We start from the raw sequence: 16,625 nt of genomic DNA on the forward strand, positions 1-16,625 counted from the left end.
CAGGCAGCGGGGCGCCTGTGCAGGATATACTCCTGGGGACCCAGGTCTCCGTTAATTTGCCCTCGACCCCCACCCTCGCGGCTCTCTTGTGTAGTGGGCTCTGACCCCCGGCACCCGTTCTTGGGGGATGGGCGCCGTGGGGGCCAGGAACTTTGCTGGGTTGGTCACTGATGGTTTCGCGAGGGCTTGTGTGATTCTCGCCGTTGGGGTTAATTTGACACGCGCGCTCCGCGGCGGCGATGAGCAGAGCCAAGAGACTTCCCCGGCTGACAATGCGTTTCCGGCGACCCCTGCGTGTTGCAGAGAAAGAGGGGCTGCGTGCGAGGGGGATGTGCCCGCAGCGCCTAGTGCGCGTGTCGCGGCGTGTTCGGGGGGCTCCCTGTGGGCTGTGTCTGTGTGGATCTCTCATTATGGGCCGTGTGGGCGGGTGAGTGTTCTGAATGGGGAGTGTATCAAAATGGTGTGACACCGACTGTGTGTGCCTGGCCTCGTCGTGCCACAGAGCAGCCCGTCATCCCTGGAACCCTTATCATCCTGCCCTCCTTCCTGGTCGAGGGTGCCAGAGGCCTCCAAGTCTTTGGCTTCAGCGTCGCCCCCTTTGCTTCACTCAGTAGACCCCTCCCCGCGGCCGGGACCGCTATGCTCTGGGGATCCGGCTCACGCCTCCTCTCCCCCCGCGCAGGGTCGGTCAAGGAGTGCGACGAGAACCAGTTCCGGTGCCGGAACGAGCGCTGCATCCCCTCCGTGTGGAGGTGCGACGAGGACGACGACTGCTCGGATAACAGTGACGAGGACGACTGCCGTGAGTGGTTGGCCGGGGAAGGAGGGAACGGTGGGGGGACGCTTTGCTTAGCGCCCACGTGGCTGCAGCCTCCGCCGGGCCACCTGTGTGGGCTTTTACTGCCGGAGGCTGCCGCCAGGAATCCGCCCGGGAGCCGCTTCCTTCTGGGCACTTAGGAACCCGGCCGGTTCCCGGCGGCCCGCGGGTCCCGCTGGGGCCGGAGCGGAACCCGGCACTGCGGGGCCGGGGAGGATGGTACGCCACGCCCAGACTGCTGGGAAGGATCTGTAGGCGGCGAAGCGACAGCCCCTACACGCGTCTAGCTTTCTGCGATCAGGCCCTCCGGAACTCCAGCCTCGACACCACAGAACGCGCGCGCGTTTCAAAGTTCCACGCAACTCTGGGCCTAGCCTCGCTTCTTTTCCTGCAGCGTTGTGTGAATGAATGGGCTCTCTGGGGCCCCTGATTGGCTGTGGGAGGACCACCCCATAGGTCTCTGTGGTCTGAGCAGGCCAATCGTGGAGCGGACGGGTGTGCAGTTTTCTGGCGCCCCGGGCGGTGGGGCCCTGCCCTGGCCCCGCCTTGGTCACACCCCCGCTCATCCCCTGGGTAGTAGGTGCAGGCCGGGCGCTGGCGCCCGCTGCTTTTCTGCCTAGTCACGGTGAAAACCTTTCTTGTGCCACCCTGGTTGGCCGACTGCGGTCTCCTGCCAGCCAGGCCCAGGAGTGAGTCATGGCAGAGCAGGAAGGAGGGCCCCAGAAGGAAGAGTTTGTTTCCTGGAAGGGGCGTGAGGATCCCAGGGCCGTGCGTGAACCGCGGGCTACATGAGGTGGCCGACCGCCTTTGCTGAGTGTGGTGTTCGCCGGCACCCGGGTGCAGCAGCTTTGGAAGTTCTTTCTTGAAGTGCACGCGGTTTCTGATGTCTGCGGAACCTGAAGCGAGTTAGCAAGCAGTTGTCACAGTGGAAGGAATGTAGTTCCAGGAACAGAAAAACAAGACTATAAACACTTACACAGGTAGTCATTCATCCATTGTTACTGAGCACCTGCTGTCTGCCAGGCACTGGGGCACTTTGGAGAACAGACCCACCCCACCCCACCCTCACCCCCTACAACCCTCCCCCGCCCCCACCTCTCCATCTCCCACACCCCCCGCCCCCACCCCGCCCAGGCCAGGGAGCACAGCTTCTGCGGGATGAGGGCAACTGGCCCACAGCTCCACACAGTGGCAAGGGGTAGAGGGACCACCTGGACTGGCATTGTCTGTTGAGTTCTAGTTTTTGTTTTTGTTTTGTTTTTCCTTGGTTTGCCAGCCAGTCAGCCTCCAGGTTCATTCTCAGACCATCACTGACTCAACTCGATGAACATGAGTTTGAGCAAGCTCCTGGAGTTGGTAATGGACAGGGAAGCCTGGCGTGCTGCAGCCCTTGGGATTGCAAAGAGTTGAACACAACCGAGCGACCAAACTGAACTGAACTGATCCCAGATTTGCTTGTGTGACATGGGTACATCTTTCCCTCCTGTCTTTCCTCTCCTGACTACTTGGGCTAATGATTCCTGACCTGTTTTTGAGGATCAGTTCTAGAAATGTCATTTAAAGGGATGTAACTAATATGGGCTGACTGTTAGCTGTGTGTCCACCACTGTGGGAAGTCTACCACTGTGTCAAGTCCACCACTGTGTCTTATATAAATTCCTTTAATCTTCAGAACAGTCCTATTTTACAGACCAAAAAAAAAAAAAAACCCACACAAAAAAAGAGGCACTGGAGAGAGAGATTAAGTTACTTACCCCACAGCTATTGAGCTGTTAAGTAGGAGCTTAAATTTAAGCATCTGACTCCAGAGTTCTTAGCCTAATTATGATCCTGACCATTTCCCAATTCTGTTGAAATTCTGCAAATGCCTAGGTCAGGGTAAAATATGACAGTGAGTCTCCTCGCTGGGAGTTGTTCTTCTGTGGTCCCTTTTAGTAGGAGTGCTAAGCATGAGGTAGGGAAATAGGAACTACCTTTCTGGGCTGGTTTTACTTTATCTCCCTGAGTCTGCATAGCAAAGTTTTGTGAGGATGGCTGTGAAGAGCAACAGTGTTTCTTGTCATTCTCATTTGTTGATAAGAATTCTGGCTCTGAGAAGTTGAGTGATTTGCCCAAGGTCATGCAGCTGAGAGTGACGGAACTTGGTCAGGGTGTCCGCCTGCCTCCTAGCTCAGGGGCATTATCTGTGGTGGTGGTGGTGGTGGTGGTGGGAGTGTGGTGAAGAAGGACCCAGGAGGGTGATCCCAGTGCTTCTCATCTCCGTTCAAGGCTCTGGGCAAGAAGAAAGAGTGAAGTAGCTGGTGGCGGGGCGAGGGCCAATCTGATGACCACTTTGGGCTCCTGCTTTCATTCTGAGATGGCTGGGGTGGGGTCAGAGGTTAGTGAACAAAAGGGTTCACTAAGGGTTTTTTGTTGTTGTTGTTTTTCACTAAGGGTTAGTGAACAAAAACAACTGACATTGAGGGCTTGGCTGTTAGTATCGAGTATTGATCCTACACACTGGACTTTCCTGGACTTGTTTCATCATCCGCCAAATGAGGGTAGCCATTCCTTTACCACAGATGATACACATAGAAAGTCTTCACATGGGGCTGGTGAAGAGAAGGGAATGGATGTGAGTTCACACCACCAAGGTCTTTAGAAAGGGACTCCTAGGGGTCACAGAGAGAAATGGTTAGGAAAGGGTTGCAAGATCCAGCGGCTGTATGGGGCCAGGTGTTGGAAAATGGTATTCTGTCACCTCTTCCTTCCCCATCTGGGAAGTTCCCTCCATTCTGGGCCACCTGCCCAAACTGCTTTGCTTGGAACTGTCCTCCCTGCCTTATATTTAATCATTCCACCCCTTCCACCCTGTGAGAGGGCCTCAGCCACTCCACCTCTGTACCTCTTAGCTTGTAAACTGGGGATTGCAATTTGTAAGTGAAGTCTGTGTGCCGCAAAATGAGTTCAAGCTCCCAAAGGGGCTAGAATGCCGACCACGAATTCCGTGAGAAGATGGAGGTTGGGGGGAGGGAGCTTGTCTTTGGAGGAAGCCAAGGAAGGCTTTCTGGAGGAAGAGAAGCTGAGCCAGGCCTTGAAAGATGGTAATTAATGCCATTCCCTCAGGACTTGATGCCTTCCTGGTGGCTCAGATGGTAAAGAATCTGCCTGCAATGCAGGAGACCTGGATTCAATCCCTGGGTTGGGAAGATCCCCTGGAAAAGAGAATGCTAACCCACTCCTGTATTCTTGCCTGGAGAATCCCATGGACAGAGGAGCCTGGCAGGCTACAGTCCATATCGTTGCAGAGTCAGACACAACTGAGCGACTAACACTTTCACTTTCATTAGGACTTAGCATTTAGAAATAGATGATACAGGCCCCACATTATAGAGGAAGAACTGGAGTTCAGAGAGGTGACCTGATGCCCCCAAAGTCACACAGCTCCTCATGGTTGGAGCTGGAACTTGACCTTCTAAGTGCTGAAACTTAACCCACAACGGATGGGACTTGCCTTTTCGAATAGAGCTGGCAGGATGGGAAAGGGAAAGGCTCATGGGGCGTCAGTTCCCAGCTCAAAGGGCCTTCAAAGTGGAGGAAGGGGCCGGAAGCTCAGGGGCAGCCCAGCCAAGGGAAGGGGTGGGGTTTCTGGCCACACCTGGGCCACACAGACCAGCCGGCGTCTTGGCCTCAGTTTCCTGTTGCTCCTTAGTGTCTGGGGCAGAGACCGGGGTTCTGGTCTCCAGCCAGCCCTTTGCTCCCAGAGCAGCAACAGCAAGAACAGTGAACATTTACTGAGCTCTTGCTGTGGTGGGATTCTACATGCGTCACCTTGTGCTCCTCGAGTCTACAAAACGGGGTGACTCTATGAAGTCACCTGCACACATCCTCGTTTTACGAAGGCACAGAGGGGTTAAGAACAGGCTCAAGGGTGTATGATTTTTCAGTAAACTGAAACTGCTGGGTTTGAATGCAGGCACCCAACTATGGAATGTGTGCCACATCAAGCACTAGCTGGTAGCCTCAGGTAAGTCCTCCCAGGCCTCTGTTTCCTCATTTTGAGGGGACATCAGCCTCTCCCTCTCATCCCCCTCCAGCTTCTCTGTGTGGATGTGCTGTGTAGACAGGTGGCCCGGTTGTATGTTCAGTTTTCCCTACCTATTCAGGCTCTTTTAGGCTGCCCTGTTCTCCTAGCCTTCGTCACTCCTCCACTTCAAGTTTAATAAGCAGTGGCTGCAGTGAGGTCTCCCCGGCAGAGAGTTCATTAGCTAGGCGAGGCCTGGCTGCAGGAGTGCTGAGGCCTGCTGGGCAGTGGCCTTGTAAATAATTAAAGCTTGGCCACCACTTCCGGCTGGGGCTGCACACTGCATTTGGTATTCGGCGTGCCACCTGACCTAAGCCATTCTAACACCCCTGACACCAGGCCCAGCTTCGTGTCCTTTTTTGAATGGAGACATCTGACAGACCGTGCTGCTCTCTCTGAACCTCTGTTTCCTCATCTGAACTGCTGGTTCCACCATTCAGAGTCCTCCTGAAGCTCCCATGTCCCCATAGCATAAGGTCAGCTGAGACTCCTCTGCATATGGGCCTCTGTGACCAGCTCCTGATGGCCACTGCCCTCCAACCCCTTCCTGCTCTTCCTGTGAATGAACCTGTGACACCAGACTTCTGTCATGTTCTAGCTTTCCTGCTGCTTCTCACGGCCTTTGCACATGCTGTTCCATCTGTGTGGAACACTTTCTGCTCCCTCATCTGGCAGCCTTCTTCTTGTCACCTTCGAATTGTCAGTGCAGGTTTCACCTCCTTCAGAAAGCCTTCTCCAGGGCTGAGACACAGGAGTCAAGAGAGGGGAGTTAGAGACTTGGTGTTGGAATAACTCAATGTGGCCCTCAATTAGACACTCTTGGTTTTCTATCCCAACTGTGACCTCTGGCTGAATGGCCTTGGAGGTGGTATTAGTCTCTCCCTCCCAGAAGTGTTGTGAGGATTAAGTGAGATAATGTGCCTGATAAGCAGTAGGTGTTCAGTGAATGGCAATGGGTCTGTCTGCTCTGGAGGAGTTCACTGAAGACTAGATATCTGTCTGCCAAGATGTCCCTGCTTCTCCTGCTCTTGTTTGCTTAGCCAGAGGTCTCAAGGCTCCCATTTCTGAGACTTGCCCCAGCCACAGAGTTGCTGAGCCCTAGTGGAGGTAGCCCCAAGGCCATTCAGCCCTGAGTTGAACCTGGGAATGGAGAAAGTCACCCAGGGAGGGCCTGAGGGAAGAAGTGAACCAAACCAGTCTGGTTGGTCTCAATGAACGAGTGTCTGGGGCCCTGGGATGGGCAGAGGAAGCCTTCCCTGAGGCCAAATGATAGTCCCGAGGCTGGTTTATGACCTGTCTGTGCCTGGAAAGGGGAGGAAACCCTGTGGCCCCCAGCAAACCCCAAGCTTCTCCCTTCCCTGGGCCCAGGATGGTGCCTCCATGGCTTGGTCCCAGCAGGCCTTGGGAGTGTTTGCTGAAGACTCTCCCATGGGCCTTCCTGCGGGCTCTCCTGGGACCAAGTTCCCCTCCGGAAACCCCCTGGGCTCACTCAGTCCTGCCGAGGGTTCTGAGTGCAGCGGGCCTCTTAGTCCTCTGAGTTGTCTGCACGAAACTGACTTGACAGTTTTCTCTCCTTGGGGAAATAGCAGCAGCAGGTGAAGCCAGAGAGATGCCCCCAGGGAGAGGGTGAAGAGAGGGAGGAAGCAGAGGGCTGAGGGAGCAGGAGAGTACACATTTGTTTGCGCCCCTTCAGGGCTATAAGCAAATGGAAGTAAGTGTTCTGGTCCAGGTCAGACCCCTAGGCCAGTGCCACCCCCAGGAAGCCAGCCCTGGGCTGAGGGGAGGGTGTGGGGCCCTGCTGTGGGGGCTGTGCAGCCAAGCCCCAGGGCCCTGGGTCTAAACAGCACTGATAACACCTGCCCACATGCCCGTCGCCCAGTCTGAAGTTCTGGTGGAGGTGCCACCTCCCCCGGGTGGCCTTCCCTGACCTCTTGTCCTCTTCCTCCCTGGTCCCTGAGCTCCCATAGCCTGTCCCTGTTCTTCCTTTGGTCCCAGATCCTTCTTCTCCAAGTTGTCCTGCCAACCTTGTGCTGAGCAAGGAATATGCCGAAATAGCTCCCTCGAGGGAATTACTAACACTCGATACAGGCTATTTACCCCGCGCCTAGTATCATGTTGGACAATCTGCATTCAGTGGCTTTGCTACTCACAACCCTTTGAGGGCTGTTTTCTTATTATTTCCATTTTAAAGATGATGAAACCGAGGCTCAAAGAGAAGTCACTTGGCCAGTGTCATGATGTTTGAGTGCTAGAGCTGGGACTTGACCCAGGCCTGTCCACTCTGGAGCCTGGACTTTTCCTTGGGCTCTTCCTTTCCAAGCTCTGATTACCCTGTAGAGGTCAGAGGGCCTGGGGCTCAGAGGGTGTGGAAGAAGTGGTGAGGGATTGCAGTGTCCAGTGATGCCTCCTTGGACTACAGGTTTCTGTCTGGGAGGGACCCTCTTCTCTGGAGACAGCACGGAGCCCCAACATAAGGTCCTCTCCTCACATAGCCCCCCATGAATGTAACCCTCCATAGTTTCCAAGGGTCTTCCTTGGCCATTACCTGGGGATGGTGGTTATTGTTCCCATTATACAGATAGGGAAACTGAGGCCCCAGCGATATGTCACTGATGCAGGTAACCTCAAAGAGTGTCATTTCCTATTCACCATCTTGCCTCCAGAAAAGGCCAAGAACCCAAGTCATCCAAAATGTTGACTTTGGTTCTCTGTGCTGTGCTCTGCTTAGTCGCTCAGTCATGTCTGACTCTGCGACCCCATGGACTGTAGCCCGCCAGGCTCCTCTGTCCATGGGGATTCTCCAGACAAGAATACTAGAGTGGGTGACCATTCCCTCCTCCAGAGGATCTTCCCAACCCAGGGATTGAACCTAAATCTCCTGCATTGCAGGCAGATTCTTTACCATCTGAGCCACCAGGGAAGCCCAAGAATACTGGGGTGAGTAGCCTATCCCTTCTCCAGGGGATCTTACTGACCCAGGAATTGAACCGGGGTTTCCTGTATTGTAGGCAGATTCTTTATCAGCTGAGCTACCAGGAAAGCTCTTGGTTCTCTGGCTCCCAGGCAATTCGCCGACGGGTCTTCATACATACTTTCCTTCTGCTTGGATTGTCCTGCTCTGTTTCCTACTAATCCTTCAAAACCCAGCTCATTACCTCTGCCACGAAGCCTTCCCTGTCTTCCTTGTGTGATCTAACCTCTCCTATGTTTGGATGCCATGGCTTTGTGGACCCTTGTTATAGCCCATTGTAGGAGCTTGTGGTTGCTGGGGAGTATCTGAGGTGGAGGACCACAGGGCCTGGCCCAGAGCCAAGGCATTTGAGTGGTGTGTGAATGAATGAATGGACTGAGGAAATGTCCCCCACTTTTGAGAATGGGAATCTAGTATCAGTCAGATATGGGGGACCCAGGGGCCTCTGAGAAGCCCCTGAGGGGTCCTTGAGGCTGGAAAAGGGAGCTGGGTGTCCTTTAGGGACCATAGTAAGGTCCTCTCTTGTGAGCTGGGTCACCTGAGACCAAGGCTCTGAGAAGCGAAGTCACTTGCCCTGGATGCGTTGGTCGGTCAGCGACAGGACTGGGCCATGCCTGTCCAGCTACAGTGTGACACAGGTAAAGGAGGAGATACATGTTCACACATCCCAGTCACAGCTACAGCGGGAGTGACGTGGGGGTGTGCTGTGGCCCCTCTTCCTTTCTAGGTACCCCAGGCATCTGTCTTTGCCAACCCCTGCCAGTGGGTGTACGGACTCCCTCCTGAGCAGCACTGGCCCCTCGGTGCCCCTGAGCATGAGCTGAGTCTGAAGCAGCAGTTTCCATCACCAGTCGTGTGGCCATGGCTCCTCTTATAGGCCACGTATGTCATAGGCCCCAGGAATAGCCCCTTGGCTGGAGTGGCTCAGGAGAGGCCCCAACTGTGAGCCCCCCCATCCCCCTGCACCAGGTCTGACCTCTCTGTCCCTGGCAGAGCCCAGGCCAGGTGCCCACAAGCCAAGTGCTTTGCAGGTGCAGAGCCCAGCTTATTATCAAGACCCTCTAGTGACTGGAAGAGTCACCCAGAGAAGCAGGGCCATGGGGCTCCTAGGTCCACACAATTCCCATGATTCCTCTCGGCCTCCACACACCCGCCCCTTGGATATGGCAGCCCAAAGCCTCCCTGAGGTCTGCCAGTCTGGGAGTCCACGGGAATGGTCATGTGGCCACCGCCCTCCTCTGGTCACTGGCTCTGAGTTCCACAAGGGACTTTACACCAGCCACTCTGCAGACTATTCAGTTTCTGGCCCTCTCAGCCTGTTAGAACCACAATATGGCTTTTTCCAGTTTGTGCCTCACAGCTGCTCTGTGGGGAAGGTGGTGCAGAAGTTCATTATCATCCCCATTTTCTTGAGGAAACTGAGGCTCAGGGAGGGTGCGGGACTTACCTGGGGCCACACAGCCTGTTACTGGTGGTGCTCAAGCCAAAACTCACTTCAATTGATTTCATTTATTTTTCCAATGGAAGAAAGTTTTTCTGATTATATGAAGATAGTTTCGTACTTGTTTAAAAAAAGTGAAAACACCCAGACAATTCAGAAAAGTGAAAAGAGGAAGGCAGGAGTTTCTCATGTGGTTATACCACTGTGGGAGCTGCCTGTCCTCCCAGAAATGTTCTTGTATTCTCTGCATGCGAGTTCATGTGCTATTTTATTTTTTTTTTACAAAATGAGCATGTGTTATGCCAGTTGTTTTCTCCCTACAACATGTACATCTTTCTGTGTCAGAACAGTAGATGCCGATCATCGTTTTAAAGGGCTAGATAGCATTCCACTGCATGAATCTTCCCTGATTTAATGACATAGTCTCCTATGGATAGACTTGTATTTAGTTGGTTCTATTTTTTTTCCTGTCTACACAGTGCTGGGGTAAATATCAGGATTATACTTTGTGCCTTGTTCTGCTTCTTCTCTTAAGAAGAAGAAAGCCCTGGGAAAGACAGGGTTGAGCATGTGTTTTCCTCCTCACCTTGTCGCTCCCCCTCAAGGAGACGGTTTCCTATCTCATGACACCCCGACTCCCTGCGGCCCCTCCCAGCCAGGTGGGCAGTCCACAGGACCTCCCTTTTCCGTGAGCACAGGGCCACTTCACCCCAGTCCCAGGGGGCAGACAAAGCAGCCAGATCCAGGCCGCACAAAGCAAAGTGAGGAGAAAGGACAACTGTATTCTGGCCCCAAGGAGAACACCCCCACCAGAGAACACAAGAGGGAACACAACCAGTCTTCATTTTTCTCATGATGTTTGTAGAATCTATCTCCTCCACAGCATTATAAAAGTGATTCTGCCCCTGCCCCTAACTTGCTGTGTGACCCTGGGTGAGGGACTCTCCCTCTCTGAACGTCATCTCCCCTTCACCCATTGGTCCATACTCCGCCTGCACTGTAACCAGCACTCTGAGCAGTTTTCTTCTCCCTGGAGCTGGGCTCAGGGTGAGTCCTGGCCTGGGGGAAGGGGTCTTGTGGCCCTCAAGCTCCTTGATGCCTGGTGAAGGTTGGTGTGAGTGTAGCTGGCTTTGTGGGTGGATTCCAGGCAGGCTGATGGAGGGTAGCTGGACTATTTAGGGTCCATTTCCAGAACTTAGCCCTAAGGCTCAGGTTCCTTGGGCTGCTTTCCCTTCTGCCTTCTTCCTGTGCCTGTGATTGGATTGGATGCTGTGGAGTGACGGAGAAAAATGGAGTCAGACCACTAGTTCTGTGACCCACTAGCCAGGGTTCCTGGTATGGGTCTTATGCTCTGAGCTTTAGATCGCTGGTCTCTGAAATGGGGATAATGAGCCTACCTCTCAGAGGTACCCAGGCTGATATAAAGTGTTCTGTCCAGACCTGGCCCTGAAATGAGCACCCCACTTCCCTTCCCAAGCCCATGATCTCCGCACGGGGAACAGCTAAGTAGAAGGGACCATCAGCAGCTTTCCTCCTCCTCCTCCACCAAGGACATGACAAGAGGGCAACTGCTGAAATAGCAGCAGGAGAGATGTAGGTCATCTGGCCAGTTGGGAGGACTCGGCTGCTTTGGAGAACAGCAGCTTCTTGGGCTGGGAGGGACTGTAGGAATCACCTCATCCACCGCCATCTGCACTGGAGGCCTCATAGTGGCTGCCTCCTGGGTGGCCTGGGGGAGTTGGTTAAGCAGAGAGAAACAAGAAGACGTGGTTAACCAGCTGCGCCTGGCATAGTTGTCTAGGAGGGGGCCTTGGTTCCCCAGTGGGTCCATTTAACATCAGAGAGTTGGAAGCTGATGAGAGGCAAGAAGGGCCCATCGGCCCAGGTTAAGCTGCAGGACTGAATAGCTGGAGGCCCAGGGTGGGCTTTCCTGGTGGCGCGAATCCAGGGATATTCAGGCCAGTGCTCCTCCCACCCCCCTGCCCTCTCTGCTTCCTAGACTCTGAGCTGCCATCTGCTGCCCCCGTCACCCTCGGCCGCCTCTCCACCATGTGTCCCAGTACATGTGCGTGTGCACAGGGTGTGCACCTCAGAGAGGGGGTGTGCACCAGCAGGGAGGTGACCGTTCCAGACACACGGAGGCGGCAGGGACACGGTGACGCCCTTCCTCCCACGCCGGCCAAGGCCGCCCAGCCAAGCTGAATCCAAAGCCCCCCACTGGGCTGTTTGTGGCGGGGAATTATTTGTAGCTGGCGAGGTGCCAGCAGTCTCTGTTCCCAGCCTGCCCCCTGCCATGGCAGCTTCTCTCCACCTCCAAGTCTCAGCCTGCAGCCCACTGTCTGCACCCACCCACCCCCCACCCAGAGGGCTGAGCTTGATAGAAACGTCATGGCCCGGAGTCCAGGCCCACCTCAGCTCCACCCCAGCTCCTACCTCACCAACTGGCCGTATGCAGGTTCCTGACCCTCTTGGGTCTCTACTCATTAGGAGTGGGGCATCTCCCAGCCCCTCTCAGCTCTAATTCTCTGGGATTCTCTTTTCCCCCTGAGAACCAGGGAGTTCACTGGAGCTCTGCTATGGCCAGGCCCCAGGTGTGGGGGTCCAAGGAGCTGCCCCTGTTCTCTGTGGCCCAGGAGGCCCAGAGTAAGCGGTGTGAAATCCAACCCTTCACAACCCCAACCCAGGGGATGTGGCCTAAACCAAACATGCAAAGCTGGAACCAACAGTTTATTAGTAGAACATGCCTCCACTTGGGAGTTTCTGCCTGTTTATTTTTTTGCTGAGTCTGACCAGGCCGATTCTTTAATACCTGCAGCCCCAGGCTTTATATCTGCTGCACACGTGATGCTCTCATGTCTCCGCGCTCTCCTTCCTCTACCTGAACAACTGCCTGCTTCTCAGAGGTGATTGACGGGCTCGTATGGCCTCCCAGTGTCAGCTGGACTTCAGTTTCCACCGCAGTCTTTCACATCCTAGCTGCAGGTCTGGGACAAGTCCCTCAAACCTGAACCTCAGACTCCTGCACTGTGTGAAAAAGTGCAAGTGTTAGTCGCTCGGTCACGTCCGACTCTTTGCAGGCTCCTCTGTCCATGGAATTCTCCAGGCAAGAATACTGGAGAGGGTGGACATTCCCTTCGCAGGGGATCTTCCCAAGCCAGGGATCGAACCCAGGTCTCTTGCATTGAAGGCAGATTCTTTACCATGTAAGCCACCGGGGAGGCCCATGCGCATGGACAATGAGCAATTCCTGATTTTGGTATAGTAGCTGAAGCCTCACTGGGTCCTGCAGAACCAGTCAATTCTTCCTGCGCTGGGCACAGGTCCACACCAGGGCCCAGAGGTTGATGGCTGTGTGGTTCTGCACTGAGTTCTTCCCCTGGGAGCAGAGGCCTTAGCCCTTGTCACTGTTGTCCTATTGAGAGCCAGTCCCCCCAGGCTCTCAGTGCCACCACATCGGGAGCCAGGGAGCCTCCCCTTGTCACTGACTTACTGAGGGACCTGAGTGAGTCTCTGACCTGTCCTGAGCCTGAGTTTTCCCACCTGTGAGGATTGCATCAGGAGCTTGAGTCACTTTGGGCAGCTTTTGAAATTCGGATTCCCTGACCCTTGTCCAGATCTGACTCCAAACCTTTGCTTGCTCTGTGGCCAGGTGGGAGCCACAGACACAAAGACCCCCCAGGTCCCCTTCCTCCTGACTGCTCCTGCATCACCTCATCCTTAAGTAACCCCACTGTGACACAGAGAATAGCAGGGCCTCTAACCAGGCTGCCTGGGGGCAAGTCCATACTTCCCCACTTCCTAGCGGTGGGGCCCTAGGCAAGTTACTTCACTTGTCTCTAAAATGGAGCCAACACCTAACCCTCTAAGTGGCTGGATGAATATGAGTTTATTTAAGAGAAGCCCTGAGAGCAGTGCCTGCACATGATTTGCTCAGCTTCTTTTGACCTCTTCCTCTGAACTTCTGTCTCCCAACTGACCTTTAGGTGTCCCCTCCCACGCGGAGATGCTCACTGCTGGGTGGAATAGGAAGGGCTTCCTTTGTCCCTGCTTCTTCCTGTGGCCCCAGGCCATAACTTACTGTCCTAATTTAATTAGGAAGAGTCCTTCCAGGGACCTCATTAGGAAATGAGCCCAGAGCCTTGGGGACCTCCAGGAGGGGTGGGGTGTAGGAGGAGTTAGTATTGTGTCTGACCCTGTCCAGCCCTTGACGCTGTGCCCCACATGTGCCCAGTCCCTTAGACCTGTGACATGGAGCCTGGGCAGCCAGGGCCTCCACCCTGTGCCCCCTGCCCAGCTTTGGCCTCATCTCCCTGGATGAGGATGAGGAAAACTGACTGAGAAGGTTTCTCTTGTTCTGTTCCACCTGCCCTGGATGTCCCCAGCCTGGCGCAAGGCAAGCCTTGGTGACTCTGTGTTGAGTGAGCTGTGGCTCTTGGGAGAAGCATCTTCATTTGGCTAAAGCCGGCTTCCATACTCATCCCAATGTGGGAATTCCCTCCAGCAACTCCAGGGGCTGGGTGTGGGTGTGGGGGAGGTATCTGCTTGAATACCTTTAGGGACAGGGAGCTAACTCAGCAACTGAGAGCTTTTTCTGTCCCTAGACAGTTCTTCCTGTTAGAGAATCTGTCTTCCTTTCAACCTCAAATCTGCCTCCTGTGACACTCCTGCCCTGTCCTGGTCCCGCCTCTGTTTTTGGGGCCTCTGCTCACAGACTCTGCCCCCTACCTTCACCTCAAGCCTGCTTAGTATCCCTTCTTGGCCTGTGACAGCTGACATGCTATATAACTTTGAGTAAGGCCTATTCCCTCTCGGGCCACTGTTTCTTGGGCCCTGGTGGGCTGCACACTCTCAGGTTCTATAAATACTGGCTGCCTTCTGTAGCTGTGACCTACCTCCCTATGAAGTGGGGGCTGAAGACAGATGTGCTGTGTCCAGAGGTAATGGTGACACCTCTACAGACAGCTTGTCTCCTGGTCAGCAAGGCGACAGATCCTGCAAGAACCTGCTGCTGGGTGCTGGAGGGTGGTGCTTGGACCTCCTCTGCCCCCGAGACCAGTGCACAGCGCAGACACCTCCGCCATGTCTTGGTTAGGAATCGGGAGTCGTTGTAGCCCCTTTCTCCCTTACCACTAATAGCCTCCGTGGCCTGGTCCTTCCCCCGCTCACGGCCCAGGCCCTTACTCCATCCCACTGCGGCCTCCCTGGACCAGGGCAGCAGCCCCAGCCTTGCCTCTGCTCCCTCCCTCCTGTCTGTTCTCTGCTCTGCAGCCAAGAGCGCTCAAACACTCAGAGCACTGTCCTGCCCTTGCTCGGCACCCTGCAGGGAGGTCCACCACTCACAGGACAGTCTGCTGGCTGGCCTTCAGGGTCCTTCAAGACCCAGCACGCACCTGGCATCTCCAGCCCCAGACCTCACCATCTTCTTGCCCCCCAAAACCCTCGGCTCTGTGCTCCAGCCCCCCGCCCCCATGTGAGTGATGTCGAAGAGGCATCTTCACACTCTCACGTGCCTGGAAGACCCTTCCTCTGCTTGTTCAGTCCCGCTTTGCCTCAATAGTCACCACTTCCAGGGAGCCTTCCCATCCTGGCTAGGTCAGGGCCTGCTCTGGGCTCCCCTGTCCCTGTGTTTCCCTCCATCCTTGCCGCATACCGAGATGGTCCGATTAAGAGCCTGTGGTTCACAGACTCAGGCTTCAGGAGGATGGGGCAGGGGACCTGGCCAGGGCCTGCCAAGGAGGGGGAGAGGGGGAGAGTGGGTGGGGATCTCTGGCATAGGCCCAGGTCCCCTCCTGCCAGGCCGTGTTTCTGCTCCTTGTGCTGCATGCTCCTGAGCCACGTGTGAGCCCCAGAGAAGCACCTGGCATGGACTGGAGTCTTCAAGTCTGAGCTCCAGCATTCACTGCAGGCCTGCTCTGTGCCAGGACCTAGGGAGGATCTGCAGATGGAAAAGCAGGCCTTGGTCACCTAACTCAGTATGTGACCTTGGGCAGTTGGTTTCTCTGAACCTCAAGCTTCCTTGGAGGTGAAAGGGGTAGAGGACCCAAGTCTCCTTCCCCTGTTCCCCGGGCACATCTGAGCTGCGGTCGGGGTCACACATGGCCCCACAGGGTCCCAAGATGGCAGCTAGACCAGAACTTCCTTCCCTGCCCCCCATCCTGGGGCCTCTGGGGCCTCGGGCCAAGCTTTGCTGGGATCAAGGGGGACAGGGGTTTTGCTCTCTGTTGGTTGAAAAGGCCCGCCCCCGCGTTGGCCAGCGCTTTGGCATTACCAAGAGCCTGCTCCCACGCAGGGTGACCAGCTTGTCCTCATTTGCTTGGAACCGCCCCAGTTTTAAAACAAAAGCTCATGTCCAATGGGACACTTGGCCCGCCAGCCTGCACTCTGTCAACTCCCGCAACCACTCCCCCCGGCTCTGCAACACGGCTTCCCCGTTACCCATGGATTCTGCTGCTAGTTGGGCAGGGCTCACTCTAAATAAAGAAAAAAAGCTGATTTCTTCCCCCCCTTTTGGCAGAATTCAAGGAGACATAGAGCTCCTTGGAAGGTCTAAAGGAGCCAGGGCTGAGCATCCTGGTTGGGGTGCTGGTGTGGACACAGCCAGGACGCCTGGCCTTTGATCTGACCCTGCCTCTGACGCAGCTGAGTGACAGCTCTCTCTGAGACTTGGTTTCCCCCAGCCCTGCCCTGCTCACCTCACGTCAATAACATCAATAACATCACATCAGTAAGGTGAGGATTGTTACCTTGACGGCCCTGCCTTTGCGTTCCTGCTGCCCTTTATGTTCTTCACGGCATTTTCCTCCTATCCCTTGAGAGGCGGGCTCAGCAGGATTGCTATGCCAGTTGTTCAGATGGGGACACTGAGCCCACAGGCTCACAGGATTTCAACTCCTTAATGACTGAGGAGAAGGTCAAGTGTGGTGGCCGAGATGTGTGGTGGTTACCAGTAAGTGGGGGTCCCTGGCTGGCTGTTCTTCTCCTCCCCACCCCCACTTTGTCAGTGTCTTCGTCAGTCGGAAAAGATGGAGACAGATGCAAGGGAAAGGTAGACACAGGCGTGGGGAGAGAAAGGACCTGGGGTGGGGGGTAGTGCTGGGGCGGCAGAGGTGGGGAGGGCCCAAGCAGTGCTGCTACTTCCTCTGATGGCTCTCACAGTCTGTCTGCACCGACTCCTGACAGATGGAGGGAAGGGGAAAGCTGGTGCCAAGAGGCTGTCACCGCGGGCGGGCAGAGCTGGGGGGAGGTGCTTTGTGGCCAGGGTTTGTATGGGGAGGGGGCAGCAGCTGGTGGTCTGGCTGCTGGGCCTCCTTGGAGCCCGCTCCCCAGGTCCTTT

The 16,625-nt window shown here is 55.2% G+C and overlaps 1 protein-coding gene across 5 annotated transcripts in view; it reads left to right on the forward strand.

Annotated features, from left to right (window-relative positions):
* LRP8 (low density lipoprotein receptor-related protein 8, apolipoprotein e receptor) overlaps positions 1–16,625 on the forward strand; it is a 90,226-nt gene that overhangs the window by 10,086 nt on the left and 63,515 nt on the right. For all 5 annotated transcript variants that reach the window (XM_010847156.1, XM_010847157.1, XM_010847159.1 and 2 more), the window contains exon 3: positions 683–802. In XM_010847156.1, coding sequence (XP_010845458.1) covers positions 683–802 — 120 coding nt within the window. The remainder of the gene's footprint in view (positions 1–682; positions 803–16,625) is intronic.

Source organism: Bison bison, unplaced genomic scaffold, assembly GCF_000754665.1.
Source record: "Bison bison bison isolate TAMUID 2011002044 unplaced genomic scaffold, Bison_UMD1.0 scf7180017864244, whole genome shotgun sequence".
In the NCBI taxonomy this organism is placed as follows: Eukaryota; Metazoa; Chordata; class Mammalia; order Artiodactyla; family Bovidae; genus Bison; species Bison bison.